Source organism: Panicum hallii, chromosome 9, assembly GCF_002211085.1.
Source record: "Panicum hallii strain FIL2 chromosome 9, PHallii_v3.1, whole genome shotgun sequence".
In the NCBI taxonomy this organism is placed as follows: domain Eukaryota; kingdom Viridiplantae; phylum Streptophyta; class Magnoliopsida; order Poales; family Poaceae; genus Panicum; species Panicum hallii.
In genome coordinates, this window is record NC_038050.1 from 66,309,234 (window position 1) to 66,329,119 (window position 19,886).

General features: G+C 50.5%; 2 protein-coding genes and 1 pseudogene across 7 annotated transcripts; all 3 read right to left on the reverse strand.

Moving 5' to 3' along the window:
- Positions 1 to 774: 774 nt before the first annotated feature.
- LOC112877858 (aldehyde oxidase GLOX-like) lies at positions 775 to 2,496 on the reverse strand. The gene has a single exon (XM_025942232.1). The coding sequence runs from the start codon at positions 2,494 to 2,496 to the stop codon at positions 775 to 777; it is 1,722 nt and encodes a 573-aa protein (XP_025798017.1).
- Positions 2,497 to 10,145: 7,649 nt separating this feature from the next.
- On the reverse strand, positions 10,146 to 11,791 carry LOC112878089 (annotated as a pseudogene).
- A 2,262-nt stretch (positions 11,792 to 14,053) lies between these two features.
- On the reverse strand, positions 14,054 to 17,339 carry LOC112872685. 6 transcript variants are annotated; one of them, XR_003224719.1, is made up of 4 exons: positions 17,034 to 17,339; positions 16,856 to 16,933; positions 15,348 to 16,784; positions 14,054 to 15,188 (listed from the first exon to the last, which is right to left on the reverse strand). XR_003224719.1 is itself a non-coding variant. In XM_025935759.1 (2 exons), the coding sequence occupies exons 1-2, from the start codon at positions 15,633 to 15,635 to the stop codon at positions 15,174 to 15,176; spliced, it is 303 nt and encodes a 100-aa protein (XP_025791544.1). In that variant the 5' UTR covers positions 15,636 to 16,374; the 3' UTR covers positions 14,054 to 15,173. The 6 variants fall into 6 exon arrangements, 1 of the variants encoding a protein (XP_025791544.1); XR_003224717.1 differs by having other exon boundaries at positions 16,856 to 17,337; XR_003224718.1 differs by having other exon boundaries at positions 15,348 to 16,933; positions 17,034 to 17,048.
- Positions 17,340 to 19,886: the final 2,547 nt, after the last annotated feature.

Sequence of the window (19,886 nt, forward strand, 5' to 3'; positions counted from 1 at the left end):
ACGCTCCGTTGCTTCTGTCGGCGTCGCTGTACGCCACTTGTGTCCTGCCAAACTGCCAACTGAATTCAGCCCAGATCCGCCACCGCCGGCCTCCGTGACGACCGCCGTCCTCGCGCAGTCCCGTCAGCCGCGAGCACACGCGTTCCGCGCGCCCCCGGTCGAGCCCACCGCCGTCTGGCCGGCCGGCGCGCGAGCTCTCACACCAATGGCGCATTCGCAAGTAGGAATGAATGAATGAATGCGTGTAACTGTCACCGAACGCGTCGCCTGCTCGCGTAGCCTTTGTGCGCCATCTTCTTGCCTGCCTAGCTACTACTGAACGAGCGGGTCACCCGTCCGTGTGAGACGCACGCGCACGCACGCATGGCAGGCAGGCAGACGGGCGCTTGGCACGGCCGCGGATTTTGCTTGCCGGCCAGAACGCTGATGGTCTGATGGAGAATGGCGCGTAGTACGCCGGAGCCAAGAGCAGATGCAGTTGAGATGCGTCACGTGTGCCAGAGCCAAGACCCAGGTTCACGTGAAGCTCTCTGATGCCCGGCTTTACAGACATTCTCCTCCCTTTCTTTCCAATCCCATATCATGTCAAGTTGTCTGCAATGACAGGAACGCAGTGAGTCAATGAGACAGTGGCTGTCAACGCTACCATTACCACCATTTTTACCACGGACTTCCGTGTCTTGTCTTACACTCGTACTGCGAATGGCAGAACGGAACAAATCAAACTTGGCAATCAATTTCTATAACCCCTCCTCCCGCCCCCGTCGCTCGCTCTCACTGTATGTGGACCCAGATGCCCTCGCTGGGGATGTGCCCGTTCACCACGAACACCATGTAGTACCCCGGCGGCGCCAGGACAGCCGTCGCCGGCATCGTCGCGGACACGTAGTACGTGCCGGCCAGGCCGCGCACCGCAGCTGTCTTGGCCACCTCGAGGACCAGCAGCCGCTGGTTCATCGCGAACGAGTGCGTCGTGAACGACGGCGCCACCATCGTCACCGACACCACGCCGAGGCCGCCGCCGCCACCGGCGCCGCCGCGTCTCCTCCTCCTCGCGGATGCGGGGACCGAGAACTTCAGCGCCAGATTCGCCCCGTAGGTCACGCTCGCCGCCGCGCCGGTCGGGGACGGGTTGAGGATCCTGGGGCGGAGCATGTCGTTGGACGGGTCGAGGTACTCCGGCGAGAAGGCCTCCAGGCTGAGCTCTGTGGGGAACCGCACGTCGCTGAAGTTGTAGTAGATGTGCGGGTTGCTGCCGCCCACCAGCAAGCGGCCGTCGCGGAGGAGCACCACCGAGGAGTGGTACAGCCGCGGGACGCCCGTCGCGGCCTGCTCCTCGAACCGGTCCCCCGGCGAGTGGTCGGGCCGGTAGATGACGGGCGCGTAGTTCGGGGTGCTGGCGGCCTCCCACCCGGCGGTGCCGTCCGCGGCGCCGTTGATGATCGCCACCTCCGCGCCGTTCGGCAGCAGGATCATGTCGCCCATCACCCGCGGCGACGGCATTGTCTCGATGACCCACGCCGGCGAGGAGTCGGTGATCTTGATCCGCCCGCACGTCGTGAGCGCCGGGACGAAGATGCGGGTGCCGCCCTTGGTGGAGTTGTAGGAGCCCGACGGCGCGCCACCGCAAACCAGCACCTCGGCCTCGTTGGGGTTGGGTTTCAGGGGGAGCAGCACCGACGAGCCCGAGCTGGGGTAGTTCCTGGGGTCGCCGTCTGCCAGCACGGGGTACGTCCGCACGACCTTGTTCCTCTTGTAGTCCAGGAGGATGGCGCGGTTCTTGGCGAAGATGAAAAGGTTGCCATCTATGTTGAGGTGTACGAACGGATAAAGATTGTTCTCCTCGGGATCCCTCGTCTGTACAAGAAATGGAATCTGGACGACAGAGGTATCGGAAGGGTCAGCCTTGGGGTAGAACTCGTAGCTGAACTGCCTCCGGCCACCGATGATGAACGCGCGGCCGTCGGGGAGGATCTGGTTGGTGGCGTACCACCGGTTGGCGGCGAGCGCGTCCTGCTGCTCGGACCAGTCGCAGCTCTCGTCGCCGCCGCCGCCGCACACGGGCATGGTGCGGGCGTTGCGGTAGCCGTCGTTCCAGCCGCCGGTCTGGACGAGCGTGCCGTCGGGCGCGACGGTGCCCGAGGAGCACCAGGTGTCGGTGAAGACGAAGAGCGGGCGCGCCGCGTTGGCCGCGACGTCGTACTCGGCGGAGTGCGCGGTGCAGTCCCCGGCAGGGAGCACGCGCTCCCGCGGGTTGACGCGGCAGCGGCCGCCGGGGAGGGAGAGGTTGGAGCGGCCGAAGTCGGTGCGGTCGAAGATGATGACGCGGTCGTTGTGCAGGAGCTGCATGTGCATCGCCGACACCCCTATGCTGCGCTGCAGGAGCTCCCACCTCCCGTCGGCGCCGCTCGCGGGTGCAATGCCGCCGGCGAAGGTGAGGAGCAGGAGGAGAGCGAGGTTGCGGGCACGGCTCTGCCGAACCGATCTAAGTTCCATGGCGGGGATCAGCGGAACAGGCTCGTGAACGTAACGATAGCACGGTGCTGCGGCGTCGAATCAGGGACAGTCGTTTTCGATTCTGTTTGTTGGCTAAGCTCTGGTGTTTAGGCCGTGAGCAGCAAGCGTGTGTGTGTTTGTATATATACGCAGCCGTGCACAGGGTCTGAACGAATCTGATGACCATTTTGGCCGCCTGATTTTTCACACGTTAAGCATTAAACCTTTTCCAGCTAACGTTCAGGTTCTTGAGGATGGAATTTCGCCGGGACGGCCCAGTGATTAGCTTTGGCCAGGTTAGGGGTTCTTTGATGCGGTTTTGATTTGGCGTAGATGGCCCTGCATTAACCCGGTTCTTTAATGATGTTTGGTTTTCGCAGCATCTTTTCATGAGCTGACCAACGGCCGGCCCGGTAATTTTGCTGTTCCCGTTCGCGTGCGTCGGCCCCCCCTGTTCTGCAGGATGGTGGTCGGCGCATGGTCCATCCAAGAACACGGCATGACGTGGTGGTGTTGGTGCCTAGCTCTAGCTTATCTATCCATGGTGGCCCGCGCGGAGCGTGACACTGTTCGGAGACCGCGACGTCGGGCTTCGTCGATGCTAGAGCTAGACCTCCCGTAGCCATCTGGATACGAAAGCAGATCGAACCGTGCACCCCTGAACAAGAACAAATCTGATCCCCGCTTTGCGTCGCGGGATGCGCGAAAACGCCATGGAGAAGCCAGCACAGGCTCGCAAAAGGATCGTACTAGTGGCTAGCCCCACTGCAAGCTGCGGAACGTGACAGTAACGAGATGAGACAAACGGAGACTCCCATGGCGACTGTCCTATACCACCGGCACATAGCTAGTAGGTGCCCCCGGGTTGGACGACCCGCGCGGCGGCTCGCGTCGTCGCTTGCGCTGCCTGCCTTGCCGGGGCGCGTCGCGACGACCGCATGTGGCAACATGCGGCGGAGAGAAGAGTATCCGCTTGCTGCCGGGGTCGCGCTAGCGAGGTAGTGTACGTACATTGCCTGCACCAACTAGGCAACGGATCAAGTATGGTGCGGCAGAGTAAATACCCGTCCGTAAGAATACCCGAAACTCTAAGGTATACTTGTACCCACAAAGTCTAGCGGGTAGAATTTTATACCCGTATCCGTATCCACCGGGTACGGATCAGGTTTTGGGTACCCATCGAATCTATTAATGATAGCATAAATAACATATCATTTGGTCATATAGACTAGCACATTTTAAATTTATCATCCATAGAAGCTAATGCAAAGCATAGTAAAATAGAGAACTAAACGGTTCATTCTGCACTTTTTTTTTCTTATGTTCTGCATCTATTTTGTAGTTGTATGTAAGTAAATGCATGAAATTCTAGCTAAGTGTTTCGTCTAAAAAAATGCAACAATGATGCATAGACTTCACTGCAAACGATAAACAAAATATCAATGTCACTTTCACATTTGTTACTTTACACAATCTTATTATCAGTCTGGGTAGTTTATACAATCACGAAAAAATAAGACATAAAATTTTAAAATAATATGAGTTCACCAGGTTATAATTTTTATATTTTGGGTACCATCGGGTACCCGTGGGTAAGAATTCTATACCCGTACCTATACCGCGTGTAAAATTTCATTAACATACCCTCGCACATCGGGTCGGGTACCCGCACCCGCAGGTAAAATTGCCATCCCTACACGACGCCATGGGCTCCGCCCGGGTTCGCGGCGTCGTGCTTGGAAGGAAAAGAGCAGCAAACAAACGGCGGAACGTGACGAGAACGAACAGTGGATGTGTTCGGGCGAATCGTATGGCCGATTGGCCATGGGGCACGGGCGATGGAGCGCCGCGTCGGGCCTTGGCGGTTTATGGCGCTCACCATACCGTGGCTCGCCGAGCTGGAAATTCGGATCGGACCTCCTGTTCGTTTTAAAAGCGGGAACGGGTGCCACCGCCCACCGTGATTGCTAGGTCTCGACGATCATTTCCAGACCTCCAGGACTGGAAGAAAGCAGCTCGATTTCCACGTTGCCAATGAAGCTTCTACGAGTGTTAAAAATAGCAAAAAAAAAGAGAGTAAGAAAATCAATGAGTAGCCCGAATATTAGATGATAAGCAAAACCGGGTGCATGCATCTTAAAAAAATATGCATGTATGATGTATAATCATATTTAACCAGTGTTTACTTAGCAGATGGCTTTAATTTTCAAGCCCATTAAGAAGGGAGGTATTTGGCAAACCCTTTTGAAGGAAAAATATATGATAGAGAAAACAATAGCTCAAATTGAAGTGAAAACCAAGAGACTCGCATTTTTTGAGAGAACTCATGAAAATAAAGTGGTGGTTCTTAAGTTTAGAAAATTTTCATCTTAATGATATGATGACTAATAGGTATATTTCGAGACAAGTGGTCACCAGTATCGGGGGCTTTCTCTTAGGAAAAGAAGTGTGTATTATGCTTTGTGCATGAGTAGCATGCCTCTAAAAGTTTCTTTTCGGAGAGCAAAGATTGGGGATTAAGTTGGTAGAGTGGCATCTCACTTTCGTTGCCAGACTTAGCAAATGTGCATCTTGTCACGAACAAAAGCTATTAAATGTAATATGCACCGAACCTTGCTATTTTCGGTCCATCCTATGTATAAAAACACTATTTAACATGAATAGGGAAGAAAATATGAGAAAGAGAACATGAAACTGAAGGTTGTGCACCTTGTCACGAACAAAAGATATTAAATGGAATCTGCACCAAACCTTGCTATTTTTGGTCCATCCGATGTATAAAAACACTATTTAACATGAATAGGGAAGAAAATGTGAATAAGAGAATATTAAACTAAAGAATCGTGTAAATATTGAACTTTCCATGTGTATGTAAGAAGAGGGATAGTTTCAACGAATGATAACTTAGCCAGGCTTAGAATGGGAGTAAAACGTGTTGCTTTTGTACCACTGATGCTATTATTCAATATCTTTTTTTTTGAAACGGAACTGGCAAGAGCTTTTCCGTTCATATATTAATATAGAGGAAAAGAGATGTCGTCGGAAAAAAAAGCCTAAGCCAGACAACCATACCAAAAGCACTTAAAAACCAATCCTCTGGTCATAAAACATTCAAGCATCTCGCTCCAGCGATGCAGCAAGCACGGATTAAAATCTATTTTTATTTTCATTCCGCTATGTTTATTTAGAGAGTCATTCGAGTCTCATATATTTGAGGTCCCCTAAAAACATTAACAATAATAGCTTAATGTATCATGTTGTAGTTTGACTGGTGTATTGTTGTTGGGCACCTGTAACATTCAAGTAATTAGAAACATAGACACTAGGTTTTAGTGTGAAATATGTATGCTTGCTATGGTATATGTGAGTACTACAAAAGACTAGGGATATAATTGTAATTTCTGTAAAATATAGTTCCTTGAGTGTTAATTGGGTGAAATGGGAGATAGCATTAAAACCTAGGATAAATATAATACTAGGTGTCAAATTTATATTACCATAGGAAAGAAAGTGTAAAAGATAGGTTAAATCGTAAGGAAAATAAGCCTTTAAGTAAAAACAGGGACCTATGTGTGATTAAAATAAAAATCATAGGGCCTTTTATGAAAAATAGTTGAAGTGTAAAAGTAACTTTCATGTTTACTTAAGGGCTAACATGTAAGAATACAAGTCATCATGACATCCCATGAAAACTTGTAAACATATCCAAAATTTCATCAAATCCACCTTGGTAAGGACAAAAGAATTCAAATTCTACATTTACTCAAAAATTTAACATGTAAAGCTATAAACTTTGAGTTTTTGAACTTGAGCCTTAAAATAAAATTGTAGAGTTTGAAAAACTCTACAACTTTCATTTTGGGCATTTTCTCATTAGACCTCTACATTAGTGGAAAAATTTAGTTTACCAAGAGGTCCCTGTGATTTCTGAGATTTCCAAATAGGTCCCCCGGACCCCCTCCCCTCTCTTCTTCTTCCTCGAGCACGTGCTCCTCTGCTCTGCTTCAGGCAGTGCTTCGCCTCTGGCCGCCGCTCTGCCGCCGTCGCCTCGCCACCTCCTGCTGGGATGCACTCCACGCGTCGTTCTCCTTCTGCCCCGGCCCTGTTCCCCTCCCCGGCTGCCCTCCCGCGCGCGCCACGCATTCCCGAGCCGTCCACCGGCCGCCACGCCCTCGCCGCCGTTGACAGCTCCTGCTTGCACCGTAGCATCGCTTCCGGCCTTAAGACGCGCTCCACGATCACTCTGTGACCTTGTTTACTCGTTGCCGCACTTCATTTTCCCCAGCATTTCCTTTCCCGAGCTCAACTTCCTCGCCGGACCTCCGCCGCCCCTACTGCCCACCGTTGCCAGCTGCCCTCGCTCCCTCTGAACCCCAATCCAGAGCTGCTAGAGCACCGCCGTGATCCACTGGTGCTCTCCAGCCCGATCAATTTCATCCTCTCGCACCCGAGCTTCATCTTCCACAGCTCCGGTTAGCTTGAGTTCCGCCGCCGCCTTCGGTTCACCGTGGGCAGCTCACTCCGGGCTCTCCCGCGCCACCACAACCCCTCAGCTAGCACCACATCGACCCCGTGAAGCTATACGACTCCCCCATTGGCTCTCTAGTGCACTGCATCAACTCCCCGACGCTCGCCGGCGTCTGCCTCCACCGCCATCGTCACTGCCTCCACCAGTCGCCTCTAATCCGAAGCTTATGCTCCCAATTGACGGCACCAATACCTTCCCCACGACTCACTGGTGCTTGCGTGCAGGTTCTTCGCCGGTGTTGACCGCCGGAGCATTGCCGTCGTCGTTGCCCCCTCCGCCGCCGCTTCGGGCTCTCGTCGAGATCCCCTTTCCCGACCACCGCAACCTTCGACACGTGGTGCAATCGAACCGCCGTGAGCCCCTAAGACTTTCCCTCCCCTCAGACCTCGCCGCCGGTGACCCCCTTCACCGGAACATGGTCGTCCAACCCCTGCTCCCCTTCTGCCTCTGGTCGAGGACCTTGAGTTTAGAAGAATTGAAAACCCAGGGGGTTATCTGCAAGTCTTAAGACTCGTGTGAATAGTGCCTTAGGGACCTCCTGATGTTAATTGTGCTGTCAACTTTTAAATTCCATATCAAATCAAGGAAAAATCACAAAAATACAAACTAAAATTTGTTAGAATCCTCATTTTAACATCTACAACTTTCCTTAAGGATTGACTTTCAGTTTCTGAATAGTTTGTGCTTTAATTTAAATGTTTAGTTTAAGTAGTTGTAAGCTAAGAAAATGCATAATAAATAGTAGAAAAATGATAAAAATGTGAAACCAATTGCATTACTCTTGTTTTGATGTGTAGTACTTAGGAAAAATAATTAACCTACTATTTGAGTAGTATTTTCTTAATATGTGAGTTTAATTACGAATAATACCTATTTAACCTTGTATATTTAATATCTATGGTTTTAAATGTTCAAAAATCATGGAAATAATTTGAAGTACTATTCTTGAATAGTATAGCCTATCCCTAAATCTCCAACCTAGGGTCAAGTGCAGATCAACCCAAAACAATTAGAACATGCTATGATAAGTCCATAGTTTAATAATAACCTAGAGTTAATATAAATAATTAGAAAAGCAAATAAATAAAGCTATTCAATATAGTTATTTTAGTATTTAAAACCAACTCAACATGTTATCCCATGCCATTAATTAAATAATAAGGATAACCAACTCTGTTGCTTAATGTAGCTAGATAAAATAATTAATACCCGATAAATGACTGCCCAGTAGAGAAATAAATAATAAGTGTACAAAGTAAATTATATTTTCATTGAATTGCAACTTTATCGTGAAATAAAATAAAAAATTATGCATCCCTTAACTTATGACTTTGCATATCATGTAGACTCGACTACTCTCGCCGACGGAGATTACAAGCTGATCCCGGCTCAGGAAGTGGAAGTTCTTGAAGACCCCGGGAACACTGTCGGAGAACTAACTGAAGTTCCAAACCAAAGTTCGGAAAACCTTGACACTACTGCCCCAACCCCACTCAAGAAGGCAAGCCCCGGATATAACCTCTAATTTATTACACTGCAAACTATATTATTTATATTTATCTATGCATTACGTTTTTAGGGATTGCATGAGAAACCCTAGTTACATTTTCCTAGGAACCAATGTATTGAATACTAGTACTTGAGTTCGAATAGCCGCTCTACTAATAGGACCGGTAAAAGTTGGGTGATCTCCTGTCACTCGCGCGATATAGGAGTTGCAATGTTTACATTCCTGTAATCATTATAAGAATGACAGACGGGATTTATGTGAGGTATCATGTTTAAGATGATACCCCGTCTATATTGTTGAATTTAATAAGGTCGCAGTGTGTGGTAGCGGTGGTTAAGCGTTTGAAAGTACTAGCCACATACCACGAAATATGGTAAGCGGTAACCCTAGTAACCAATCAGGCTGAGGAGTGGACATACCTTCCACCACTCGTATTTTGGTTTTTCCTGTTACTCGATTCGATGTGTGGGAATACGTGTTGACGGGCAACCAGAAGTACGGTCGTGTAGTCGCTCTACAGATGTACGTCCTGCACATTGGATGTGCGTATGGTCCTGCAGTTGCTTGTGGTGGCTCTAATCCACGAGTCGAAATGAAAGGCAAACGGTTGTTTCGGAACAATCGTTGGATGTTCCAAGCGTGTGAGTTAGGTTTACTATTGCAAGGCTGAAATTCGGTTCAGGAATCGTCCGTTTCTCGCGGAGATGGAGACTGCTTGATCCCTTTACCACATAGAGTAACAAGAACAATTATACGGTTATCAAAGATGATGTTTGGCCAAAGATTCTACCATGCTTGAATAGCTATAGGTGCTTATTTAGAATGGATAATCACATAGAACTTGAAAGCTAAAAGTTAAAATTAAGGATCTACTCTTTGTTACTTTTCAGCTGAAAACTCTACCCAAAACCTGAAAAAGCCTTCATAAGTCTAGTTACATGGCTAAGTATACCATGAACGGGTAAGCCTTGCTGAGTATTAGAATACTCAGTCTTGCCTTGTAACTTTTTGTTCAGGTAATCCCCCTGACGACTCAGCTCTGCCTGTACCGTGGCCCTACCCTCCGCCTGATGGTTGGTCCGTGGAGTGGGACCCGTCCCCGGCCAACGCAGACCCCTCCGAGTGATATGCCCGTGCTTTAAACTCCGTTGCATGACTTAAAACTTAAACCGTTTGTAATAACTTATCTCAGTTGGGAATTTATGTCACTTGTGAATACTCATGTAATATAACTGCCTGTGATGTAAAATGTGATGGCATTTGTATCTCTGGACTCGCCTTCGTGCGAGGTACCTTGTTTGATCCTGCATTCGGTGGTTTATCGGGACGTTACCCGACAGGCCAAAGGATTATACCGTTTGAAGCATGTTGGAGCCCTCCAGAGTGGACTCGCGTACTTGAGCTGGTGTAATTCAGGTTGGTTCTGCCACAACACCCTGGTATGACAAGTATAGCGGACACCTAGGAGTCAACGCAGGGAGTCAATGGCTGTCAACGCTACCATTACCGACACAAGGTTTTTTTGTCCCACCAATATCAGTTCGACAAATGGAAATTTAATTTAACATCACTATAAATTCAAAAGTCATTCTATAATCCTTCCAGTCGCTCTCATCGTATGTGGACCCAGATCCCCTCGCTGGGGCTGGGGACGAGCCCGTTCACCACGAACACCATGCAGTACCCCGGCGGCGCCAGGACCGCCGTCGCCGGCATCGTCAAGGACACGTAGTATGTGCCGGCCCGGACGCGCACCGCCGCCATCTTGGTCACCTCGAGGACCAGCAGCCGCTGGTTCATCGCGAACGAGTGCGTCGTGAACGACGGCGCCACCATCGTCACCGACACCTCGCCCAGCCCGCCGCGCCTTCCCCTTGCCGAGGCCGGGACCGAGAACTTGAGCATCAACTTCGCCCCGTAGGTCACAATCGCCGCCGCGCCGGTGGGGGACGGGTGGAGGATCCTGGGGCGGAGCATGTTGTTGGACGGGTCGAGGTACTCCGGCGAGAAGGCCTCAAGGCTGAGCTCGGTGGGGAACTGCACGTTGCTGAAGTTGTAGTAGAGGTGCGGGTTGCTGCCGCCCACCAGCAGCCGGTCGTCGCGGAGGAGCACCACCGAGGAATGGTACATCCGCGCGATACCCGTCGTGGCCTGCTGCTCGAACCGGTCCCCCGTCGGGTGGTAGGGCCGGTAGACGACGGGCGCGTACGCCGGCGTGTGCGCGTCGTCCCACCCGGCGGTGCCGTCTGTCGCGCCGTTGATGATCGCGACCTCCGCGCCATTCGGGAGCAGGATCCTGTCGCCCATCACCCGCACGTCGCCAGCGCCGGGACGAAGGTGCGGGTGACGTGCCGGTGCCGGCTGGACGGATAGGAGCCCTTTGGCGCGCCGCCGCAAACCAGCACCTCGGCCTCGGTGGGATTGGGTTTCAGCGGGAGCAGCACCGACGAGCCCGTGCTGGGGTAGTTCCTGGGGTCGCCGCCGGCCAGCACGGGGTACGTCCGCACGACCTTGTTGCTCTTGTAGTCCAAGAGGATGGCGCGGTTGTTGGCGAAGATGAAAAGGTTGCCATCTATGTTGAGGTGCACGAACGGATAGAGATTGTTCAGAACGGGATCCCTCGTCTGTTCCAAAAATGGAATTTGGAAGGCAGACTTGTCAGCTGGGTCGGCCTTCGGGTAGAACTCGTAGCTGAACTGGTTGAGGCCACCGACGGTGAACGCGCGGCCGTCGGGGAGGATCTGGTTGGTGGCGTACCACCGGCCGGCGGCGAGGGTGTCCTGCTTCTCGGACCAGTCGCAGCTCTTGTCGCCGGCGCACGCGGGCATAGTGCGCGTGTTATTGTACCCGTCCAGCCAGCCGCCGGTCTGGACGAGCGTGCCGTCGGGCGCGACGGTGCCCGATGAGCACCAGGTGTCTGTGAAGAGGAAGGGCGGGCGGAAGGAGTTGGACGCGACGTGGTACTCGACGGAGTGCGGGGTGCAGTCCCCCCCCCCCCCCCGGGGAGCACCCTGTCCCGCGGGTTGACGCGGCAGCGGCCGCCGGGGAGGGAGAGGTTGGAGCGGCCGAAGTTGGTGCGGTCGAAGATGATGACGCGGTCGTTGTGCAGGAGCTGCATGTGCATCGCCGACACGCCGATGCTGCGATGCAGGAGCCCCCACCTCCCGCCGGCGGTGCTCGCCGGCGCAGGCGCAGGCGAGGAGCAGGAGGCGCACGAGGAGGCGGCGGCCTCGGCTATAAAGCAATCTAAGCTCCATGGACGGTCGATCGACGAGACGGGCTTGTGGATGTGACAGGTATTGCTACGTCGAATACTTGATTTTGGCACTGGTGTTTAGATCGTGAGCAGGAATCGTGTGTATATATATGTGCAGCCGTGCCCAGGGTTTGACCATTTTCGCTCCCCGATTTTCAAAGGTCAAAGTAAAAACCCTCCAGGCTCCAGCTAACGCTCCAGCTAGGATGGAATTTCGTCCAGCGAGCTGACGCTCCAGTGATTGTATGTGCACGTAGCTCTGGCCAGGTTGGGCTTCTGATACGATTTTGATTTTAGATGGTCCTGCATTAACTTGGTTCTTTGATTATGTTTGGCTTTTCCAGTTCCTCGGTATCTTCTCATAAAGACCTGGACGGCATTGAAGATCTAGATTTTTGTCGCGCGCTTATTGCATTCCGACGGCGCCTTTGGACGGGCTCATCGCAGAGGCTGCGCCACGGCCCACGGGCTTGACACACTTGCGACTTGCGCACTGTTGGATCAGGAGCCCAATACGAGTGCTCAGATCCTGGTGGGTGGTGGCCCAATTCCTTGGCTCCTGTATCCTGTTCTTTCACGGCAGGAATCTGGTGGGAAATCATGTCAAGGCTGGACATCCAATGCCCGATCTAGAGCCACGAAATCGAAATGGCTTTTATTTCGAAAAGAAAAAAATCGAAATGACCCCAGTCGATTGGTGGGAGCGCACAAGAGCGTCGCTGGCAAATCACAAGCGCAAAGGGTCGGACAGCTTGTTCGGCTAATTCCGCTCACCGTCAAGCTGGAGGCACAACGGCCGAGGCATGGAGTGCGTGGTAGGCGCCTCGTGTGGTGAAGGGTTCCAATGTTGCCGTTGCAAGCATACGAACGTCTGGTTCGTCATGCAGAGCGACTTGGGAGAGGCAATCAGTGATCTCCGCGGCGGGTCGGCATGGGCAGCGCGCGTAAGCCGGGGTCGCAACAGTTGTCCATCACCGTTTGAACGGTGATCGTGTCATTGGTGTGGTGGGAGTAGAGGGCCGGGAAGCGTTCAGCTAAAGAAGTGTCCATCAACCATCTGTCGTGCCAGAATGAAACGTGTGCACCGTCGCCGATCCGAACTTTTTTCAGAGCCCTGTACCGGGGCAGTTCCTCCAGGACCAGCTTGGCCAAGTAAGAGTCCGGATTGCCACTGAAGTCGCTACCAGCGTGGGAAATGAACCAGCGTTTCCAAGGCAGAGGGTCGTTCTCATGGAGTTTGTGGATGAATTTCAACAGCAGACAGTGGTTCATATCTTCCATGTTTTTTTATTCCAAGCCCTCCAGCTTCACGACATTGGCACACCCGTTTCCAGGCCACCAGACAGTTAGCTCCATTGCACTTGTCCTCTCCGGTCCAGAAGAAAGCTCGCCTCTTTGCGTCAAGCAGTTCCCTGACTGTCTTTGGGAGCAGAGTTGAGGACATGAAGTAGATGGGAAGGCTTCCAAGCACAGCGTTCACCAAAACGATGCGGCCACCAGTGCTGAGAAGACGAGCTTTCCACCCCGCCAGATACCGGTCAAAAGAAGTGAAAAGAGGGTGATAATCAGAGACCCTTAGTTTTTGTGGCGATAAGGGCATCTACAATACTAGTGATCCTTCGCTCCTTCAACGAATACAATCGCACTGTACATTTGGATAAACGAAGCGCTGTTTTTCATGATTCTTCGGGCAGGGGAATCTGTAAAAAGAAGTGTCAATTTCAACCGGAGCGCTGAAGATCCGTCCAAGTAGTAAAAGGAGCTTTGCCTGGTCAGAATGAGAAAAGGCTACTGCTTTTCGACAGAAAGATGAGCTGAAGTAACAACTGAGCAAGTCCTCAGAATAATTTTCGGCCCTGAGAAAAAGTTCTTATTCGCAGTACAACATCTTGACTATTCGTTGAGATTGACGCGAGGTCGTCCTCGTCCTAAATGAAGCAGAAACTACTATTAGCTGGTGAAAAATACTACAGTTTTTTTTTCTTGAAAGGCAACTGGAAAGAGATTTAGGTGGCATATTTGAACTCCTGGCTGTGCTTTAAAAAGATAACTACACAACTTAGCTCACAAGATCCTCGCATATCAGTAATAGATGATCTACTACTCGCACTTAAGCTTTTGTTGTAAATTAGGTGAATGCCCGTACGTTGCAACAGAGCCATAAAACCTTTCATGAGATGTTTAGTCTTATCCAAGGGTCATTGTCCATGTGTTTTGCTTACTCCAGAACTTATAAATTGCTAAAAAGGACAAAATATACAAATTTAAAGACTGAAAGGACGCTGTCGATAGATCCACCCACATTCATGATGTATAAGTTGTTTTACAGGGCTATATAACAGGGAGCTGACGATACACCGATTAAGATACAATAGACTGCAATCTACGCAACTGCGGTATACATACAGACAGATACTGCCAGAATATATTCACTTGGTCAGTATATCTGGACACACCAACCTTGAATTCACCAAAGGTCTTGTGAGTATTCATATGAAATTCAATTGGAGGGTTTTGGGAGTATTCATATGATATTCAATTGGAGCCTCTGAACTCCATCCTCCCATATTTAAAGTTCTTCCATGCCTTGGTTGTTAATGCTTCTCAAGAATTTGTCAATGCATTGGTACAACGTGGGAGAAATAGAGGTGGACGAGCAATGTTCTGTACTGAAGGCTGAAGCTATTGCTTATCCATACCTTCGATAGTTCGATCTCAATCTGTCTAACAAGCTTTCTTCTCTTTATGGTACAGCTTATATCCTTATCATACACTTGTTTCCCGTCAACTTGACTGCTGTGTTTGGGATGAAGCGGAAAATTCTGTATTCTGTTCATAAAAAAAAGACCACATAAGCTGCGTGCTCAAAAGCAAAATGTCTCATTCATGCGTTAGCTGTTCCATACGCAGAGGCACTTCGCAGCACCATGCACGCATCCCGAAAACTGTAAAGTCACGGGTAAAACAAAAATCACTTAACGCTGAAGCTCTGTATCTGAGCTAATGAATTATTTATTCTCGGCATATGGCATCTGAATACCATCTTCAATAATGTTTGAGCTGAATTGCATTTCATGACAGGGAAAAAACAAATGTCAGCCAGAGTTATTCCAAAGTGCAAATGATATACTGCAATTTACCATCTCCAGATTGCTTTACCTCGTAGGAAGCTCATGGACATGTGCCAGTAAATCTTCTATTGATGATAGCCCAGTCCTCTCAAGGCCTCCACTTGTTTCAGCCGTCTCTGTTTGCAGCATCAACACTCAAATCAAACCTATTACAAAATTCTTTGATTATATTGTGTCACCTACTGCATCGAACATGACCTCCTCCTCGTCCCCAGCAATTGGAGAGGCACTGGTGTCTGAAACTCATGCTTCTCAAAATAGTGACCCCTGAATATGAAATGAAAACTTGCACGTTTATGGGGAGCTAATTTCGGATCATCATACATATGTAAGCATCGAAAAGTATATTTGCATAATTGAATGGTCCCAGATGCTCATTGTGGAAACAGGAGAAAGTTATCACTCGCTGCAGAAGAGAAGCCTTACATGCGAGCTGGAGTCCACTTGATATTGTGCCCCGGCGCACTTCCCCGCCGCGAACGCGACCGCCGCACACACCTCCACCCGCTGGAACTCCTTGGCCTGGTCCCGTACGATCCCGCCACCGCCGCCGCCCTTCCTGCTCAGCTGCGACGTCACCTCCTCGTCCCACTCTCCGGGGCAGCAGTCCATGGCCATCCGCAGCAGGATGGAGACGCTCTCTGACGCTGCCTCGCTGGAGCACGCCTCGTCGGCGGTCTCGGAGAAGTTGCCGTCGTAGCAGTCCTTGGACATCCCCGCGACGTGACGCTGTCCTCCTCCATGTCCTCCCACTCGTCAGAGTCCACCACCGAGAGGAGCGCGGAGGGAGGGCCGAGCAAGCCCGAGTGGCGTGTCCCGTGGTCCGCACGAGCGGCAGACCGGCAGCCCCTTGGCGAGAAGAATTGATGCCCGTGCTTGTGCCGCACGCTCGCAGCACGAGCGTGCCGCGCGGGGCATCTCGGCAGCGCCGCTACCACAGTGCCACCTGCCCCAGCGGAGGCCGCTCCGCTAGCGACGACCGCGGCGGCGCGTGGGGGTGGGGAGTCGGTTCCCTCTGCTCCATCCAGCTGATCGCCGACTCGTCGAGGCCCTCCGTGAACATCATCGTCGCCATCTTCTCAGCTGCGGTGTGGCGATGTGGTGCGGGATCCGACGGGAGCAGAACAACTATTGAGATCGAGGGGAAGGAGGGGTATAGTGCGAGCGGAATAATTTTGCGGGGATTTCTAATCAGAAGCCGGCGATAAGGGGGAACTCAGCGGGACGACGGCGCGATGGCGCGGCATGTCGGCGGCGGCGCGGCAGGCCGTCGACCTCGCGCGGAGGAGAGCCGGCTCGTGAAGCCGACGAGCGAGGGGGAAGCCGGCGGCGAGCAGGTGAACCGCTCGTGAGCGGTTGTGTTTTCAGAATCGGGGTGAGCCGGCGGGGACGTGAGGTGCGGGCAGATTGGTATTAGAGAGGCAGATTTATTAGAGGGGAAAGCGTTTACTCCCTCCGTTTCAGTTTTAAAATGCAGTTGTTTTAATTTTCTAGATTATAAGATTTTCTTTGCATTTAGATATAATGTATGTCTAAATGTATATCAAAATCTATTAACCTATAAAAATCAAAATGAAGAGTACTTCGTTCTTTTTAGCAGTAGAGAATCGGGGTAGGCCGGTGGGGACGTGAGGTGCGGGCAGATTGGTCACTATCGTGATCGATCACTATGTTCACTCAATTTTTTCAACAGCTGCAACTTTGAGGGAAGAGCATACATTCCAGCCTTCCTTATGGACTTATGGCCCATCCATGGTGCAAACACCTAAGGATAAGCAACTGGTGCTGCATCCCTCAGCCAGCCAGTCAGTGGGCATGGAAGGAAAGCCAACTTGCCAATTCATGAGACAAACTTCCAAGTAACTGAGAGTGGAGCAACATCGAGTTTAGTGTGCAATTACCCTGTGACTGATATTTTCTGAAACAACGCTAACCTTATCGATCCCACGTAAAACTCCAAGCAGATTCCTTGTATGGCTCCTCCGTTCCTGATAGTGTCTTTCTGAATGGCACTGTTGAAATATACTTGGATTCCTCAGCAAATCATCAACATGTAAACATTTCAGAGTAAGGGACCAGAATAGAAAAGCTTAGAAAAATCAGATAGCTAACCAGGCAATGATGCCCAAAGTCTGAATCCAAACCAGCAGGGCACCATTATGAACCACATACCCCCTAGTAGCTGCACACAACGTCTGCTGTGGTAATGAATTGCCCAAGTTCTTTTTTTTAGCAAGAAATTATCCAAGTGTCAAGTCATAACTGAGGAGATCTGCCAAATAACACTAACAACTAAGAAACAAGTACATACGATTGGATACTGCTAACACAAGTATACATCGAAACAAACAAACACAGAACACAACCTCTGAATCAACTGTTCAAGATCATTTCCCAATAATCTCCCAGCCTTATACGACACTAATTTCTAGTGATCACGTCAATGGTCACATTCAATTACAGGTACGCAGCAGATCACATTTTACACGTCAATTTCAGGGTGTGTTTGTTTCCTGGGTCTAAAGTTTAGAGAGGTCACATCAAAAAGAATCTTATCATTTAGAAATATTAAATAAAGTTTAATTATAAAACTAATTGCAGAACCCCAGGGCTAATTCGCGAGACGAATCTAATGAGGTATATTAATCCATGATTAGCGGATGATTACTGTAGCACCACTGTGGCAAATTATGGATTAATTAGGCTCATTAAATTTGTCTCGTGAATTAGCATCCATCTGTGCAAAAAGTTTTATAATTAGACTTTATTTAATACTTCTAAATGATAAGATTCTTTTTGATGTGATGGGTCTAAAATTTAGAGCCTAGGAAACGAACACACCCTCGATACCATTATCAAGAACCCAAAGTAAAATAGTGAAACACCACGTTGGCAGCTACGCTATGCCTACACGTACCCGGAGAGATCTGAGTAGCTGACAAACAATACTATGAAGCTAGTACAGCGGATAGGATTCTAATACCTCAAGTATTCACTTGTAATGGGAAAAAAAAGGAAAAGGAACACAGGATAATTCACTTAATCTGCTTGGGGCTGTTTCGTCCTGACTATATATGTTCGACTGGCCGTCAAAATTACAACACACAAATACAAGCAAACTAAATGTTGGATTAAATCACACCAGAAGCTCAACAGCATTGCAATTCCGAGAAGAATGCTTCCGTAAAAAAACGAGATGAATGCAGGGACTAGTCTAGAAACTAGAGGCGGAAGAGAAGAAGAGGCGAGAGGGAGAAGGTTGCCTGACAAAGCACTCCAGCTCGGCGCACTTGAAGACGACGCCGAGGGCCGAGGCGGCCGAAGAGGACGGAGACGTTGGAGCAGGCACGCACGGGACCTGCAAGGCGACGAGCCGGCCGTGCAGTGCAGGCGCAGAGGTGCATTCGCACGGTGCGCTTGGTGGCTTCAGCTCAAGAGAAGCCAACGGGAGTAACCTAACCAATGAGATGGTCAGCCCGTCGCTGCTTTGCCCCGCTCGTTCTGAGCCTCTGACCCACCCGCGACGGCACTGCCTCCGCTGCCTGCAGGCTGCAGCATCTCCAGGAGCTAGGGCCGTGAGCGCAATGCAGCACTCTACATGGTGACCGGTGACATGTCGCGCGGCGGCAGGGGGCTCGACGAGCGGCGACCGGAGCTGGGCAAGGCAGTACGGTAGTGTAAGGGTGGACAACGCGAGCGCGATGGCGGAGCAAGCCCTCTGCGAAATGCTCGCCACGGCACAAGCAACAGCAGCAAAGAAATATCCGGCCGGCGCTCCAAAGGAAAAGCAGAGGAAAAAATGGGGATTTTGGATTGCTGCTCTCTGTTCCCTTCTTCCTCACTCCTCAGTAGGCTGGGGTGAGTGGATTTCATCCTTTCAGGCAATTTGAGGCCTCGTTTTGCCTTTGAAGTGTGGTCAGAGTGTCCACATATTCTTCACCTAAAAGTGGTTACTTCCATCCACCTACAACAGGTTCCTCAAGAAGGGTCCAGAGACTTGCAAGTCCACTTAGAACATCTCTCTTCTGTGATAGGCCAGTGAAAATTCGGAGTCTAACACTTGTTGCCCTTCACCTCCTAGCTAGTGCATGGCTTGATGTTTCCTTGCATAAACTACAGTCCTCGAAGAAGAAGAACAAGGTTATGTGCATCAGGACGATGCAACGCGAATATCCAACTGCCAAATGCGATCAAATTCTTCGGAATAAGGATTCTCCGGTCAATCAGTGGCCTCCAATATTCCAAAAGCGAAGCTCCTACTTGTGTCCATAATGGAGCCAGTCGATGCATCCACCACGTGGACGAAGAAGAGGACATGACACTCTAATATGCCGCGGTCAAAGCCTCAAAGGCCTTCCGACCCAAAGCAGCAGTGGCCGATGCCGCGCGCTTCCCTGTCTGTCAAGTTGGCACCCGGCAAGCGCTAGATTCTTGGCCGGGCTGAACGCCATCTAGATCGGCCGCTTTTACCCGTGCGTGCCCTTGCTTTGGCACTCATCATCATGGACGCATCTGTGCCATTGGGGACGAATTCCTGATGCGCCTCCCCGTCTTTTCGTCATCAGGCTTTCTAAGCGCGCCTTTGTTCCTCGCCAACACCCCTTGCTCTTCTCGATCCAATGATCTTCAGTTCACACCTGATCCTGTCGGATGTGCTATTTTTAGTCTTCAGGCCATCCGTTCTCCCCATGAAGGATTATTCCATCCTGCATGCCACGTTCTTGCTTCTTTTTTCAATCTAGATTTTCAGAGAGATTCGAGTTCCTAAGACAGTAGTACGTGAAGCTTTGCTGCCGATGCCGCGTGATGCATTCCCCAGGCCAGACTAATGTGCCCACAGGCCACAGCGTGATCATTCTCAGCCAAGATCACCTCTCTTTTGAATGAAAGATAGAAGGATATGTCCCAACTCGGTCGGCATTTCCAATCCAGCATCACTTGCTTAGTTGCTTCGGCGACATGTGC

Excerpts from the sequence above, each read along its gene's own strand:
- LOC112877858 (XM_025942232.1), bottom strand. The coding sequence starts at position 2,496 with ATGGAACTTAGATCGGTTCGGCAGAGCCGTGCCCGCAACCTCGCTCTC.
- LOC112872685 (XM_025935759.1), bottom strand. The coding sequence starts at position 15,635 with ATGTCCAAGGACTGCTACGACGGCAACTTCTCCGAGACCGCCGACGAG.